This window comes from Acanthaster planci, linkage group LG17, assembly GCF_054643075.1.
Source record: "Acanthaster planci isolate LZ-2023a linkage group LG17, COTS_SCS, whole genome shotgun sequence".
Lineage (NCBI taxonomy): Eukaryota > Metazoa > Echinodermata > Asteroidea > Valvatida > Acanthasteridae > Acanthaster > Acanthaster planci.
In genome coordinates this window covers 4,985,273-5,001,902 of record NC_141793.1, presented here as the reverse complement: position 1 = coordinate 5,001,902, position 16,630 = coordinate 4,985,273, and the positions used below count along the sequence as shown (strand labels likewise).

Below are 16,630 nucleotides of genomic sequence, written 5' to 3'. Positions count from 1 at the left end.
AGTACTGACTTTTAAAATAGATGTTATAAAATTGATGGTATTGTACAAAATAAAGCATTCAGCTCCCGGCTGTACAGATGATTAACGGAAGAATATCTAGACCAACAGATGGAAATGCTGTGAACGAATATGCTGCTCAGGAAGGAACCGACGAGGTACCGACGGGGGACTCACTTGGAGTGAGTCACCAGAATTTATGCTCTTGCAGCATAAGCACATTTCCATCCATGACGAATAATCGAAAACGCAACACACAAGGATCTTGTGCATATTCTACATGTAGGCCTACACATATACCCGGGCAATGCGTAGCATGGCAGGACATATGCAAAACAGAAAGTGAAACGTGATACGGCAATTGGGAGGGGAGTTTCTTTCGGGGGGGGGGTTACTCGCGTTTTGTAGGCGGTAAAAATAACAATGGGGTGTATGAATAAGGAGGTTGCCACGGCTGGGAAAAAGAAATCAACGAGACAAGTGAGCAAAGCGAGAGTTGGTGCGGAGTGTTTTTTCGTCAGGTGCTGCAATACAAATGTTACCACAAGTGTCGTTGGTGTACTCTGCAGTGCCATTGGGCAAGACAGTGAAGGCCCAATACAAGAGGCATTTTACATGTAAGTCAAGTAGCCTGCAATTAATGCGTAATTAGGATCAAGCGTTCATTGATATTTGTCTAAATGCGTATTCCGTGTTTAAAATTGACAAATCTTAGTTTGAGTCATGTCGTTGACATCTTGTGTAAAAGCTGCATTCACATTTTTGTATCATAGTAACTCTTTTGCTATATTGCCACACACTACACAACTCATTGATGTAATTGTTACTACAGTGTAGGTTCGTGACACATGAGGCTATAAGTATCAGTCAAAACATGCGGATTTGGTAGAAAATACACTGCAAACCTTCACGCACAAAAGACCACCACCAACTATATTTTGTCTACATTTGGGAGGTGGGGTTGTCATTCAGAATAGCTTCATGATACCTTAGATACTGCTATGTGGGAAACTGGAAGGCCGTTACTCAAACCCACGTAACATAGTACAGGAAAATGGGGATTATGCTCAACTGTCACATACTCTTCAAGTGTTTTACTAAAAACTTGATTCTTTCTCAACGGCAGAGCCGAACCAAGATGGGTGAGGTTGTATTTTGCAGCGTTTACATGGCTGTGAAAGTCCAAAGCTTTGGTCTGAAATTTTGTCCTTTTCTTATATTAAAAACAAATCAAAACAATACCCCCCGAAAAAAAAAAAATCGGTGGGGGAGGGGATAAACCTGCAGGGCCCCAATTTGTTCTGACTAACAGCGTCTTTAAAGTACAAAAGAAACTGGACATAATTGAGGCTACGTAAACTTTTTCATTTTTCGTACTCAAAAAATTTTGAGGAGGCAATGTACAACTGACTCCAAACCGAGGTCACCGGTGGTTCCGTCTTGCTGGGTTGGACAAAGGAATTGCCCACCAAAACGTTTTTCCCAACACTGCCACCAAAGAACAAACAAACAACTCAACACCACAACAAACAAACAAACATAATTCAGTTTTGGCCATTCGAGCGCTGAACCCGTGGTTTCATACGCTGATAAAATAAGCGTGGCCTGATTAGTCTGAGTCTCGGCTTAATTGCTTAGCCCTGGGAAATTCTTTGAATTAAAGTTTTTCAAATCTGAGTAAGGTTGATCTTAAAATAACATCGTCCAATCAACGTTTGGCCCTTGAGCTATAATTATCACTAGATGTCGCTGTCTTTAGTCACGTTGTCCAAGAGACACGCAGCAAGAGACGTAACTGAAAAAAAACTAGGGTATCAGTGATCATCATTATATTAATATAATATCATTATCTTAATGGCCACCGCTTTCGCTGAAGCCGTGAGTTACAATGTCAAACATGTCGTTATCGTCAATAGGTATTCCTGATCGTGCAACTTGAAGCAGCGAGAGGACCCCATCTTGTATGCCACAGCGGCAAGTTTCAATATCTGGCGTCTGCGGCCTTCCAGTTGTGATGTAAGCACACAACAAACGGCATTGGTCGTTGACTTCTGTATTAATTAAAAATAACCCCAAAAATGTGTCGGCCCCTTGTCTCCTTTTGCTCATAATTTGTTTCAGACAACCCCCAGGAGACAAACACACACCAAAATAAAACAAAACGGAACCAAGAATCAGAAATCCGTCGAGTATACAAAAAAGCAAAAAATGAACAGAATGACCGTGAAGTAAAACACACAAGAACAAAGCCTGACACAAAATGCTACTCCGAAAATGCAAAGATGCACCCCTCCAAAAATTCAAAAATACAGCAAAGTAAACCAAACCCCCAAACAACAAAAACATAAACAATTAAAAGCCCTGTAGGACATGTATGCAACGTACATGTCCTAAAAGATACCCGGAATTCCATATCCCTTAATCTGCCTAAAAATCATTTGTTTACCTGTGGACCTACATTCCCCATGCCAAATACATGACAACTAGGCTCGAATTGGCAACAGAGGGACACATGCATATGCTTTATCCGAAAGATTTGTTCTGCAGACAGATGGGATGTTCTAACGCTGTGGAAAAGATTGGTCACTTACATCCAGTCGGTTCCAACATGGTCACGGCACCTGATAATAATAACTACAGTTTTTGGATATGTAAAAGGAGGTTTAAAAAGTCTGAACATGTAACATAAGGCTTCAGCTTTAAAGTCACTGATATTTTGCCCTCACTAATCTTCATCCTGAAATGCTACACACAGGACATACATCTAGTGTGCACTATCTCAGTAAAACAACCATGGATGAAAAAACCAAAACGCATTTCAGAAGTGAAAAGTTCTCCACAATTTATTTCCTCATTATTCAAAAGGAATGAACAATAATAGTTTACTTAGCTACTACAATCCAAGTCGTAATCTTCAACATACAAACGAGGACAGAAATGACAAGGGAAAGAACGACAGTTTTATGTCCTTTATTCCTGCGCCCATTTTGGGTGGTGTGCTTAATAACTTTACCCGTGTCCTTAAGATACTTCACACAAAAGTGGACCCATTATAATGTTTCTCTGAAGTCCATCAAGCCTCCAAAGTGAGAAACGATCCAGGCTTCTCATTCAGTGTGTGCGCACATTGACAGGTTGTATAGCAGATCTTCACACACACATAGCGGTTTTGGGTATTTTAAACAACCCTTTACAGCAGCCAAGAAAAGGCAAATATGGCATAAATAACAGGGGTGAATTCAATAGTACAATACGTACGGTGGTATTGGCATACCCTATACAGTGTGTATCCAAAAACGCAACAAGATTTCTGTTGAAGTTTGTAAAAATTGTGTTAGCTTTACACCAAAGTGAGTAGTAGCACCTTAAAGCCACCTATCTCCTCTTTCCAATGATATGTTATTTATTCATACACGGTCATGGACGGCTGACTAATCATTCTTTTCGGACAATGGGACAAAATGGGCTTGGGACAAAGTTTCAGTTTAGTTACACCAGCATAAATCCTGTTCAATTCTCCATCTCTCTTATGAAATGTTCAGACAAGTGAGTCATTACATAGTCTCTAGATCAAAGGTGTGTTGCATTAATGTGCTTGTTACAGGTTCTAGCCCTGCAGAAAGATATCCTGAAGAAAGCAATGTTAAGTTGTGATTATTCATTTCATTATTCCATGTTGTCAAGTTAGTTTCTAATAAGATGCCATGGTTATTGCAGTGTCTAAGACTTGGTCCCAAGCCAATTTTGTCCCATTGTCCAAAAAGAGTGATTAGTCGGCCATCCATGACCGTGTATTGAAGAGGAGATGGGCGGCTTTAAGGTGCTACTACTCACTTTGGTGTTAAGGTAACACAGTTTTCACCAACTTGATCAGAAATCTTGTTGCGTTTTTTATGATACACGCTGTAAATCTTCATGGTAGATGCGGAATATGCAGAGTATTGTGAGAATGAATGCGTTCCAGGTGTCTGTAAAGTCCTTGTTGACAGCTATCCCCTCCCCCCGGCAAACACAGATCTGCCCCTCATCAGAGAGAACTGGAAACAAGAAAAATACATGTTTGTTCTACCTGCAAAATCATGACACCCGTCAAAATACCGGTAACTCTACCGTTCAGGGCGGCAAAGGCACCACAATAGCTTAAGTGTGCACTAAGAATCAACCGCTGTTCCCTCAAATGGGTGTTAGTCTACGTTACTTCCATTAATATTGTCAATTATTTGGAGGGAGCCAGGAGTGGTGATTTCTGGATGACAGTTTACCCACTTTTCTGATGAAACATGTGACCTGTGGCATTCTTGGCACCCTATTAAAGGCCCATCATTGCTGAATTATTGTGTGATGTATAGACCCCAACCTACCCCATTATCAAAAGATAGTGTGGTATGACAGCACTGACACTCTTAAATATCCATAATCCTAATATGAATAATTTATACAGCCAGTCAATGCCTTAACCGTGGATTGGAATAACACTCATTGCAACTGAAATGCACATCTTCTCATGTGAATTGTTCAGAACCCAGTCATTTGAAATGCCTTATTACACACATATCACATGTCACATATGACACGTGATATGTTTTCATGGAACCCAGACCCAATTTCACAGCTCTCCTTCATATACATGTCGGTGAAGAACCTCCACTGGCTTCAGCAGTAAATTCTCATCTATTTCACAAGTAAGCTTTAAACACGGAACATAACCCTGACCTTTTCAATACAACTTGGTGGTTTTTCTGTAGAGGGCATCAACCACTTTGCCCATGCTCTGAATGGTGTTCAGGGACATCTCGTATGTCTGGTCCACAATGGGCTCATCAAAGACAATCAACACACCTTCACCTTGATCTAGAATACCTGTGACAAGAAAAAATGTGAGAAATGTAAATGTAAACGCAGTTTTACAAGAAAGTGCAATGTCTCCCTCTTGAAGAGTGATTGACACATTGACTGCCGTGCACAATTTCACAGGGCATTCCCATCTGTCAAGCGTTGTATGCATGCACGCATATTTAATAGGTACTATTCAGGTGTCCACTTGAACATGTGCATTTTACAGATGTATGTCCTCAGTACTACCAGCAGCATATTCGTTGTGTTCTCAGTGATGCCAATGTTATCAATTTACAATACAAAAGCCTTTTATTTTCTATGAGTACACCCATAGGTCGAGTTCAGGTGGCCTGTTCTTGACACGGGTTTCTTGTTCTCGCGCTCGAATGGCGGGAACACAACTCAAGGATACTGTTCTCGGGATCGGAACAGGATCACACACCACCTCCTCGTCAGGGTTTGCAGGAACACACGGAAAAACTCGAAAGATTTTGATTTTCGAACATTTGCAAAAAATAGAGTGATGGCTTACAAAGTGGGAGACAATAGGAAGTTTTGCAAAATTAACATTAATTATTTTCCATAACAAAGAAGTAAACGTTCCTGTTTAAACTGGAAAAAAAATTCAGCCAAGTTATCTAAACATTAACTCTCGAATGACGCACATGTACATGGACGCCGCCATGTTGCATGTTGCTTGTCACTGACTACCAGCGATAACCAATTGTATGTTCCCAGCGTTCGAGCGGCTGACGGAAGAACAACAAATCAAGCTTTTCGGGAATATACGAGAACAAGCTGCCAGAACTCAGTCATAGAGACAGCATCTGGCAGCCAGCATGTTACAAACGCTACGGAGTACTGGTGCAATGCTGACATTTTGGTAAAAGAACTTCCACCACTGTCCTGAAAAACTGAGTGACACAATTCCGCCTGATGGCTATTGAAGCCCCAAAACATTAAAATATGTTTACATGAATTTGAAAGTAAATTATTAATGAATGCAAAAACTGAAGCAATGCATTACATTGTAAAACAAACCAATTACATGTACAATGCAAGATTATACCTGCATTGGAAATCTGGCCCACTTTATACAGACTAACATGTACTTGCACTTTTTGCCTGCAAGCGGTGACAAAATTGAGACAGCCCATCAAAGAAAAATTGGTTGTGCCCTTTCTTTGTAGCAACATTTATTTATATCTAGCCATCAACAAACATTAATTGCTGACACTCAGCTTAGACTAAACTGTCATCTTCGTAAGAGTTACAAGCAACTCAACCATTAACCAGCATATTTACACAGTTTTGCACAATTTTTGAGAGGGAATATGACTATAACACTGGCTTTTAACAACATTTGACTTTAAGATGAAACTGTTATTAAAAATGGCTAAGCTTGGGGTGTTTTAATATTTATGAACAACAGGTTGTATGGTAAAACACAAGCCAGCTCCAGTACTCACCATGGAATTTCTTGTCCAAGATCATCTGTGACAATTTTCTTTCAACAAGGTTCTGTAAATAAATAATACAACCTTTTTAGGATTGCTCACAAGGTATTTTAAACCCAATTAATATCAATGTATTCATTGTTTTCAGATATAGAACTATTTGGATTAATTGGGCTGTAACAGAAAACTGATAGAAAGGTACACTGTTAATTTAAATATGCATTTTGACATTCAAAGGTTGAGATGTTCAGACTGAGGAGACATGATTCCAAAGGAAAGTATTACCTAAATAGTTAAATGAGAGAAGTTTGAGTAACAAACGTCATTGCCGATGTGCAATTTTCGCATGTGCAGCTGTGTTCCACTGTGCTGCTCTGGGTCTGTGCACATTCCGAGGAAATGTGGTGCCTCCTTGAACACTTATGTAAGGGCACATGGCGCATTGTCATTATTCAGCACAAAGTCCATACCACAAAGTAATATCCGGCTGCACGAGCATTTCATAGTTGCAATGAAACATTACCAACGGGACAGTTTTGGGGCACCACAAAGTGATGTGCTATGTACTGTGTATAGGCTTTGTGCCCACAATACATCAGTTCATGATACGGTCAGTGTACATGGCATGCCATATCATGGTACAAACTTTGATTGTACATCGCTGCTCACTGAGATCAAATCACATGACTAAAACTGACCAATGGGATCTAATGAAACTGAGAAAATACCCTTGACTGACCAATGGGAGCTTGATGATGCTGGCTACATGGGCCACTTGCACCCGAGAGAATGGCTCAATGATGCGACAGAGATTCTGCTCCAAGAGATTATCGTAGAGGGAATCAAGGTGGGCCTGAATGATTGGGTCCTCCTCAAGTTCCTTTTTGTACTTGCTTTTTGTCTGGTTAAATATAAAAATTGATAACAGACAATTTGAAAAGGTTGCATATGGATCAATACTTGATTACAACTATCGTTACATACATGTCTGACAGAAAATTCAAATGTCCATTAATTAAATACATGTACACCAGTTAAAGCTTGTGTCTGTAAATGTATTGATCCTGAGAAGGCTGAATCTAGGGCCAAATTTGGGAGGGGGAGGCAGTTTTTCCGGTACACTTTGCATTCAACTGATTGCACCTGTCAAAATTAAGCAGCTGCTCAGGAACAATTTCGTGAACGAAATGGCTCTGTCAATACAAAACAGCCTCTACTGAAGGCACTTAATATCTTCACTCAGACTGATTAAAAAAAAAATCTTTTTTGGGGGGGGGAAGGGGCATGGCCCCCCCCCCCTTCCCGTCTTTTGACCCTGAGATGTTCAAAGCTGAAAGCCTGAGACAAAACCAAGGTTGGGCAAATGACAAAAGAACAGAGAGGGACACTATACCTGTTGGAACTCTGACAGGGACCTGTTCTTACTGGCATTTGCTATGCACTTCATCGCCTCTACGTTTGGCCCAGCATACCGCAGAGCCAATTTCCCACTCACGATGGACTGTACGTCATCAGCACTAATTATGTAAAATAAAATTTCTTAATTGTTACAAGCACATTTAAGCAAAATGGCATCCATAGTGTGAAATTAGGTCTCTATGTATTGCCCATGACCTGGGGTGAATTTTCTTACAGCAGAATATAATCTCCATATGATTAAAATCACATCACATTACACTATGTTCATGCAGTCACTTTCATAACCTGCCATTCCCAGCAGTCGCAAATTTAAAGTTCATTTTTAAATTCCTCAAAATGCTACGAAATCATTTCAGCTTTGTTAACAAATGTAAAACCAGTTTGAGGAGTTAAGTATCTTTGCACTGAAATACGAGCTGACTTGTTCCAACACTTTCATTCAAAAGTTGAGAATGTTTCTTTGATGCTCCCACCATTTCAGTGGCTGCGCACTTGGCACTATACACTAGAAAACGGGGAGTTTGTGAAAGTTCGTCTTAGTTACATGTGAGTAGGCCAAGTGGCATGTTGAAGAATCAATTTGCTCCTTTTGCTAAAAACTTCTCACAATTTAAAGCTCAACGTGTTCATGATGAAATAACTGCGGTACAAATGCCTGAATATTAATTAGGTGGGCAGGAAGATTATTTGTCGTATAGTCCAGTCAGACAAATCTTTAACAAATAAAACCTTAATGTAAACTGCTCATTACAACATGAGGTTAAGAACTCACCAGTTTAGCATTATCTTTGACAACAGCATGTACTTGAGGGCATCTATGGCTTTGGGGCTTTCAATTGAATCATAACCTTCAAATGCTTCATAGAAGTAAGAGAAGGCAGTTTTGAAATCTCGCTCATCAGCTGCATGAAGCACACCTGGACAAAAATGACCAGTTTTTATAAATAATGAGCCTCGAGCTGGGGTGAGGGGGTACTTCTGCTCAAGGCGGATAATGGTGACATAATTTGCTCTGAAGCACTAGTAAATAAAAATCAAGTCAGATTAAGTTACAACACTGTCAGTTCTGTATTGTTTCAGATCAACTAAATCAAAAGTTATATATTTCATGAAAGCAATTTTTTTAGCAACAGAGATCACCAGCATTAATCGATAAACCTCTTCAGCATAAAACATACCTTGTAGAATAAAGTGAGTACTTTGGGGGGGGGTTATTCAATCAAACTTAATATGAAATTACCAATTATGCCTTGTAGCTTCCATGTTTCATACAGTTCAAAGAGAAGAACTGTAGGTTATGCAATCGGAAGTACCAAGACATAGTGGCAAACCTTGAGCATAAACCTATTCATACAGGTGTATTATCCATTCACTAACTATGCCAAATGGGCCTACCTGACTGCAAATCTAGGGCTGCTTGAAGTTTTGGGGGACAATAGATGGCATTAGCGGTGGTCCTTGCTGACGTAAGAGCAGCTCTATCATTTAAAAGAAAAAAAGGGTTTGCTTGGCTCAGGCATCGATTTTGAGTTAACACAGAAGTCCAATTTATGACCCAAAAGTTGGTAAATGACAAGAAAGAACCTTTGGTGATTAGTTTGAAATAGCTCCTTGAAAATTCCAGTAAAGTAAATGATCTATGGCTAAAATGGTGCTTAGAGCATAGGTTACTTTATGTGAAATCACCCACAGGTTTCAACCCATCTCTGTAAATTTGGTCCATATTTGGTGTATGGGGTGAAAGAGGCTGGAAAAGTGGAAATTTCAAGTTGCCGAATATCAATAAATTTGGAATGGGTGGGATTTCAAAACTTCCAAAATTTTGGGATGATTTGACATGGAATGACTCACATTGTATAAGAGTTGCCCTCAAGCTCAGTGGGTTATTAAGCCAAACAGCATGACAGAGATTTGTCATTTTTTTTTTATTTGTAAACATCAGAAGAAATGAAAAATGCAGAAAAAAAACCAGTGGTAAACATATGGTAAAGTGGAATGCCATTACAACGAGCCACCAGGGTCCACGCTAAATGTTCAGAACAGCGGTCATTCGGTAGAGCGAAATTAACTGCCGAACTTTTGTTGCCATGTTGAACAGCGCCCTCTCTTGTCTAACCGAAGAGCACTCTCTTGTGATACTATGATTCGCTTTTTTCATGATATTTCCCCCTTGCATTCACGTTTGAGGTTTCTAGAAATGTATTTGTTAATTATTTTTGTTTTTTACGAAATGTTGAGATACAAAATTGCTATTTAGTTTATCCTAAAAGTCACTCAGGATCGATCTCTGATGCATGCTGTGGCAAATCTCGGTTGATTTGCAACTACATAATGTTCAGGAGGTTTTGTGCACAAAATATTGGGAGCCAAGGACGATGTTTGGTACAGCCGAATGTTCGGTATAGCGGTGTTCGGTATAGCGACATTCCACTGTAATGGCATGAGTGATAATTAAATGTTTCTATGTACACTATACCTTGACTTTGGAAGATTGCCAAGGGCGTAGTACACCTTGCTTTCCAGAAGCTGCACCTCTACAAGTAATGCCTTGTCATCCATTTTCTTCAACTCTTTCAGTAACCGTGACCCTGTCCAGAAATGCACATGACAAAACCCTCAATGTCATCATGTTTATCTGATTTGCTCCACTAGATGATTTCTATCAAATGGAGTAGCTACTGTTCACACCAAACGTTCAACAATGTGTTAGCAATTATTTAACTGTTGCCACAGTCAGGGCTGTGACTCTGCTTCCACATCACAGAGGAATTATATTCTTACATGTATCTCCGAATGGATTTAACAGAGAGAATAAATCAGACAGACGGTGAGTCTCTTAGAAATTACAATTTGTTTACACGTCCATTTCACATTGAAAAATTGAAACAAATTAACGTTTCCATTACTTAATATACTCTTGGGATAAGAAAGGAAATCTGAATGTCCAAATTATAGCTTACCTACTGCAAGGGCATCTGTGTACTTCTTGGTATCATAATATAATGCAATGAGTCTTGACTCAAGAGCTTGCCTCAGGAAGGTACGTTTCTCAGTTGTGGCCCATTCTATGCACTCCAGGCACAAAGACACCTTTTCAAATCATAGGTGCAAAAACAAGTTGACTGAAATAGCTTCACTTACAAAACTATTTGCTTAATTGTTTCAAATCAGTGTGAAAATGTTATGTTATTTAAAAGATACTGTTGCTCATGCTGACAATACTAGAGCAAAAGATGCGGTATCTGCTGAATTCAACACTGTGCAGCAGCTACATGTGGGACCACATGATGCAGAACACCTAATGGATTCAACAGTTTGGATAAAGGTCTTTTACTGTTCACTGACATCATCAGGATCCAATAGAAAGTCCCTCCTGGTGGATCCAAAGCGACCCCCCCAAAAAACTGTATGTTTGGCATGGCTACCTACACATGAAGCAAAGTCCAGCAGTTCTTATCTTGTTTCAGTTTGTGATGTGTCTGTCACAGTAGGCACTGTGGTGCTGGTTTTGGAGTTTGGTGTTGGTTTGCGGTTTGTTTCGGTTTTTGTCTGTTTGCTTGCTTGTTCTGCTTTGTTTTTGTATTAGGGACTTACTTCGTTTCCTGTGCCAGCTTCCATGTCAAGGAACAGGTCCACCAGCGCTCGGACAAGCTTTGCTGCTTTGGCTTTGTTGACGAACGACAGGAATGGTCTGGTGAACTTGATCAGCCCACCCAATTCTGGTTCAGTGTGAGAATTAAAAATACTATGTGGTAGGATCCTAGTCAGAGGGGTTGGTGGTAAACAACTCAAATAGTGGAGGTAGCCAGAGGCAGGGCTGTGAGTGGCCACTTAAAACTAAAGCTAAAAAAAGCTGAAATGTAAAAAGTTCCTGTACTTTTGTACAGACCAGGTGTACAAAAAAGCTGAAATTCTGGGTCAACATCTGAACAAAAAAGCTGAAATCAGCTAAAAAGCTGAATTCTCACACCTCTGCAGAGGAATCATGGGTTTCAGTCATACATAAAAGTTAACTGTATTGATTAGTTTTTATCTACAACCACTTGGACAAAACACTTCATCATCTGCAGCAATAAGCATGGGAGAATCTAACCAGGCAGTCATGCTTTCACTAGAAATGCATTAGAAATATATGCATTTCTCCTGCCATGTACATTCCATTGTAGAGTGTCACGGTGGTCGCTGTGGTGTTGTTTGGGGGTTTTGAGCAGCCAAAAAAATTTATCCGTCTTTAAAGGCCTTTCTGGAAGAGTTTTATCTCTTCAGCTGTTACATGTACATGTATATCACACGGGAGGGGGTCCACATGGCACTGCCCTAAGTAAAAACCCTTTGCGATAAAATCTTTCAAAAACAAATCAAAGTTATTAAATAAAAACAGAAAAATTTCTTGCAGTGACTAGTTTTAATTTTACCTGAAAAAGTCCATTTTGTGTCAGTGACCTTTTGCATGTTCAAGAAAACCCTTTGTTCAAACAAACGTTTGGCTGTGAACCAGTCCTTTTTTTTTTCCCTGATAAAGAGCCAGCATCACACAAAGCTAAACAGTATATACAGAAGCAAGCGCACACCACATACATGTACATGCAAGACATTTAATTTCACTTCCATTATGAACAACCATGTGGCAAAATGAACCAAATCCAAGTTGCAGAACTTTGAGTCTTTTCTTTCTCCCCAAACTCATTATAACATCCATTGTTTGAAATGATACAGGAAAGGCATCTCATTGCAGGGTATATATCCATTTTCTGTTCATAGCTTTTAAGAATTTTAGAAGGGAACAGAACAAAGTGTGAAACTGTACATGTAGGTCTGAATACCTCTTCATCCCAGTGCTGGTAAAAAAAAAGCAATTTGCAATCTCAAGACACTTAACCATGTTGAAAGTGATTTACCCACTGCTTTGTACAAAATGTGAATCTGAAATGGCCCTGCAAAAACTAAAATTCCTGGCAACTTCAAGAAGAGATTCTGACCTTCAGCCTGTTTAGTCTTTGCAAGAAGACTGCCCAGTTCCATGATGCTTTGCTCTTTGATTCGAACCCCTTCTTCATCTGATGCATCAACATCTAGTTTTACTGTGTGAAAAGATAATATTATTAATACGTAGAGGTTATAGTTAGAGAGGACACAACATGACATCCACAATTCTACAGTTAACCCAAACTCCCTAACAAGTGTCTTTCACCAGGCACTGGACCAAATCCAACACTCTGTACGCAGTCCACATTTCTTACTGAAAAGTTTACCACTGGTAGCTACATGTAGATTCATGGACCAAGACATTGGTGGCATTGTTCCTGATATGTTTTTTTTTAATCTCTGTGTGACTGTTGTTTTTGACCTTGATTAATTCCAAATGGGTACAATGTACTTGCATGAAGAATGAAAATGTGATTCGTGGAATCTATGGACCTTAATTGACTTAAAAAAACTTAAAATTGACCAATGAGATTGACCAATGATAAAAATAGCTAAAAACAGCTGAAACATAGAATGAAGAAGCGGAACTGTGAAAATCTCCTATATTTTTATACACAGCCAGTGAGGAAAAAAGCTGAAATCAGCAAAAAAGCTGAGAAATCTCACCCCTGAAATCTGCAGTATACCATTTAGCAAAAAAATGTATTCGACCCACAAAATGACACGGTAACGTTCACAGAAATCCCAGTTTCAGATAGATACATGTACATGTATGACTGAATATCCATAAATGTACTCTGATTTTATTGGTTCATCTTACCTGTGATACATGTACATGTTAGATTCGATTTGCAAGAAAACTGAAACATGCGGTGGTTATAATTACTTATTACCTTGCACATTATCATTATCAATTGATATCTACCATTACAATGGGGGGGGGCCTGAGAGCCCCCGGGGTTGGGAGAAATTCTGGTTCACTCCCCCTTCCCGCAAATTCCAGTCCTACATCGTGTACCAGACATCGATATATTTGAAATTGTATGTTATTTCGCAATTTTTATATTATAAACTGTCTAAAGACGCCTTATAAGATCACAGGTACATGTATTTAACCTATTAGTATTAGGCCTATGCATATTGAAATGTACACAGGCTACTATGGTGCAGATACATTTTATCATAACTTCCGTTATAGTCGCCTTATGAATGCAAATTTAAAACCTTCTAAGAAGACATTGTAATAAAAATTAAAGAAGGCCTGCGTGGAGAGCCCTCCCAGAGGACATGTTTGATAATGACAATGAATGCACAAAGGGTTTACTCGAGCGTATCCTAGAGGAAGAATGAAATTCCCTCTAATGTAATGTCATACGCAGGGGGTTTATTGGAACATTGTGAAATTTTGATGAATGTACATGTAGCTACCACTGGCGTGACTGTCTTTGTCAATGTACCTATTGCATATACAGGTAGCCCTACCGGTACATGACATCATCAACACTGTTGCCATGACAAAATGCACTGAATGTCCCAACAGTGCTTCAGACCTTCTGGACCGAATCAACATTTGGTCTGAATCTGAATTATATACGCGTAGTTGGCAAGGCATCCATCGGGAACATCACATCAACTTCATTATTATTATTAATCATTTCTGGTAATGACACCAAGGATTCGTCAAAGGCGCGCGCCCTAGGCATTGTAAGCTCCAAGCCTGAAGAAACCTGTAGAGAGGACACAGTGAGAAGCAGTTATAGTTTTAGAGGTGGGAGGAATATTCTCGGCAGAACCCACGGAATCAGGGACTGAAAACCCAATTGGGGCCAGGTGGACAGGGCCAGGATTCGATCCCGGACTGCGGAAGGTGGAAGGCAAGGAAGGTACTCAGGTACCTATGTCAGGCCTTCTAGACTGTATCCATCAAACATGTCAAAATCAAAACCCCCAGCAAGCAAGCGGGGGTTTTACTAATACCATCATTACACCATCAACACACAATAGTAACGTCAACAGTGCCAACTCCTCCAAAATACAAGTTCAATCTACAGGTACAAAAGAGGTATACATGTAGAAGTCTAATACTTGGGCTGAAAGAGACTTTCTAGTACAGCAATTGGAAGTCACAAATCAATTTTCAAAATGGAGTTTTTTCACACGAAAAAATTGTTTTTAGCAGCGTAGCTGTTCACTGACATCTTGCCTTCTCATGGGGCTTGGACTGTACCATTTAGGGGTGGGTATGCAACAGAGGGCACCGACTGGTAGCTCAGATGGTTGGTGAATTGCTTGGATCATGTTCTGAGTAGTATTTTGTAAATTTCAATTTTTTTTAAATTTTTAACTACCATCACTTCCTTTTATGAAATCTGTATGTTTTGTGGATGATCTGACAATTCCAGACCCCACAGTCATCAGTAGAATCACTGTGTTTTCCTGATTTCGTATGTGTTATGGGGGAATCTCAGAAATTTTGGGCATTTCTTCACAGACTATTTTATACAAATCAGGAGTTAAAATTTAACATGTCTTTTGCTAAGCTGCTTAACCTGGGAACCCTGAATCTCCTCTAAAGAATTGTCATCCGACAAATTTAACTGTTTCCTTAGTCGTCTAGAATTGATAGATTTCACCTTTCTTTTCTCTGGTCTGGCAACATTAAAAGTAGATGCACTAAAGCCAAATTCATCTTCTGATGCAGGAAAACTCTAATCCCAAACTGATTCATTCAAGGCAGATGTGGGAGAGGAAACGGGAGACAGATCTGGGAGGGAATTGATGAGCTGGAGATGGGCTTGATGGAGGCAGAACTGGGGATGGAGGCGGACTTGCATGGGGCGGAAGTGGAGATGGAAGTAAACTTGCATGGGGCGGAAGTGGGGATGGAGGCAGACTTGCATGGGGTGGAAGTAGGGATGGAGGCAGACTTGTAGGGGGCAGAAGTGGGGATGGAGGCAGACTTGCATGGGGCGGAAGTGGGGATGGAGGCAGACTTGCATGGGGCGGAAGTGCAGATGGAGGCAGACTTGTTTAAGAAAAATAAAAATATAGTAACTTTAAAGGAAAAGGCATTGTAACGGCTGCCTCTGTTTCTTTATCATATAATATTACAACCCCTCTTGCTTAACGGTATGGTCCCAGCTGCCCCACTGCCCCAGTGGCAACATGGCTGCTGATTTCTGAGCTGGTTCGAAGGAGGCAATTTCAGCAAAATTAAAACAGCAATTTCCCAGAGTCTAACATGTTGAGGTTTAGCCAACAATATTCAGTTGCGAACACTTTATGGTTGAGTAGGCTTACCGCCAGTTTGGGTTTAAAGTGTTTTGGCGATGTTGATGCTGTGTTGATGCTGCGCTGACGCTGTGTTGATGATTTGTTGCATGTTGACGGTGTGTTGATGGTGATTTGTATGACTGCAAGTGGGAGTGGATTTTAATGGACTTGGCCGGGATGGTCTGGTGGTTTGGCTTATTGCTTTCCACAATCATGACAATAAATAAGCATTTGCCAATTCAGATTCAACGAGGCCACCGAGCTGCTGTAGCAGCTCACTCAATATACACACTGTTCAGAAAACACACACGTCAATCAAAAAACCTTTGCACGTGTAGGCTACATAGCCTACATGTACATCATAATGGTTTGGATCAGGCATGCTACATGTAGTTGCTACCACTAAATTTAAAATCAACGTGACTCAACAAAATTAAACCAGTCTGACACTTGATCAACCTCGCCGTTTCTGTTCGAGCTGAAACAGATCATCAGCAAAAATTTACTTCAACTGATGTCATATAACCTACATCCACTCACATCAGAATAAATCTGAACTTACCGATGCTGTGCAGAATTGAAATTGCAGAAGATTTGTCGGTTTCAACAAGGGACAGGGCTTTCTCTAACTCGGCGGCCGCCATTTTGCTTTTCACAATGGTTGGACTGGTGCTCTGGCAAGACATATACCGCAACACGATTACAAACTGGGAATCGATTCG

The 16,630-nt window shown here is 40.1% G+C and overlaps 1 protein-coding gene across 1 annotated transcript; it reads right to left on the bottom strand.

Annotated features, from left to right (window-relative positions):
• Window positions 1-2,813: 2,813 nt before the first annotated feature.
• LOC110988752 (26S proteasome non-ATPase regulatory subunit 11A-like) lies at window positions 2,814-16,625 on the bottom strand. The gene is made up of 12 exons (XM_022252550.2): window positions 16,471-16,625; window positions 12,689-12,790; window positions 11,304-11,428; window positions 10,670-10,799; window positions 10,186-10,297; window positions 9,105-9,187; window positions 8,482-8,626; window positions 7,684-7,807; window positions 7,030-7,191; window positions 6,303-6,354; window positions 4,711-4,857; window positions 2,814-4,034 (listed from the first exon to the last, which is right to left on the bottom strand). Exons 1-11 carry the CDS (start codon window positions 16,592-16,594, stop codon window positions 4,715-4,717), a joined length of 1,302 nt encoding a protein of 433 aa, XP_022108242.1. The 5' UTR covers window positions 16,595-16,625; the 3' UTR covers window positions 2,814-4,034; window positions 4,711-4,714.
• Between the last annotated feature and the right edge of the window lie 5 nt (window positions 16,626-16,630).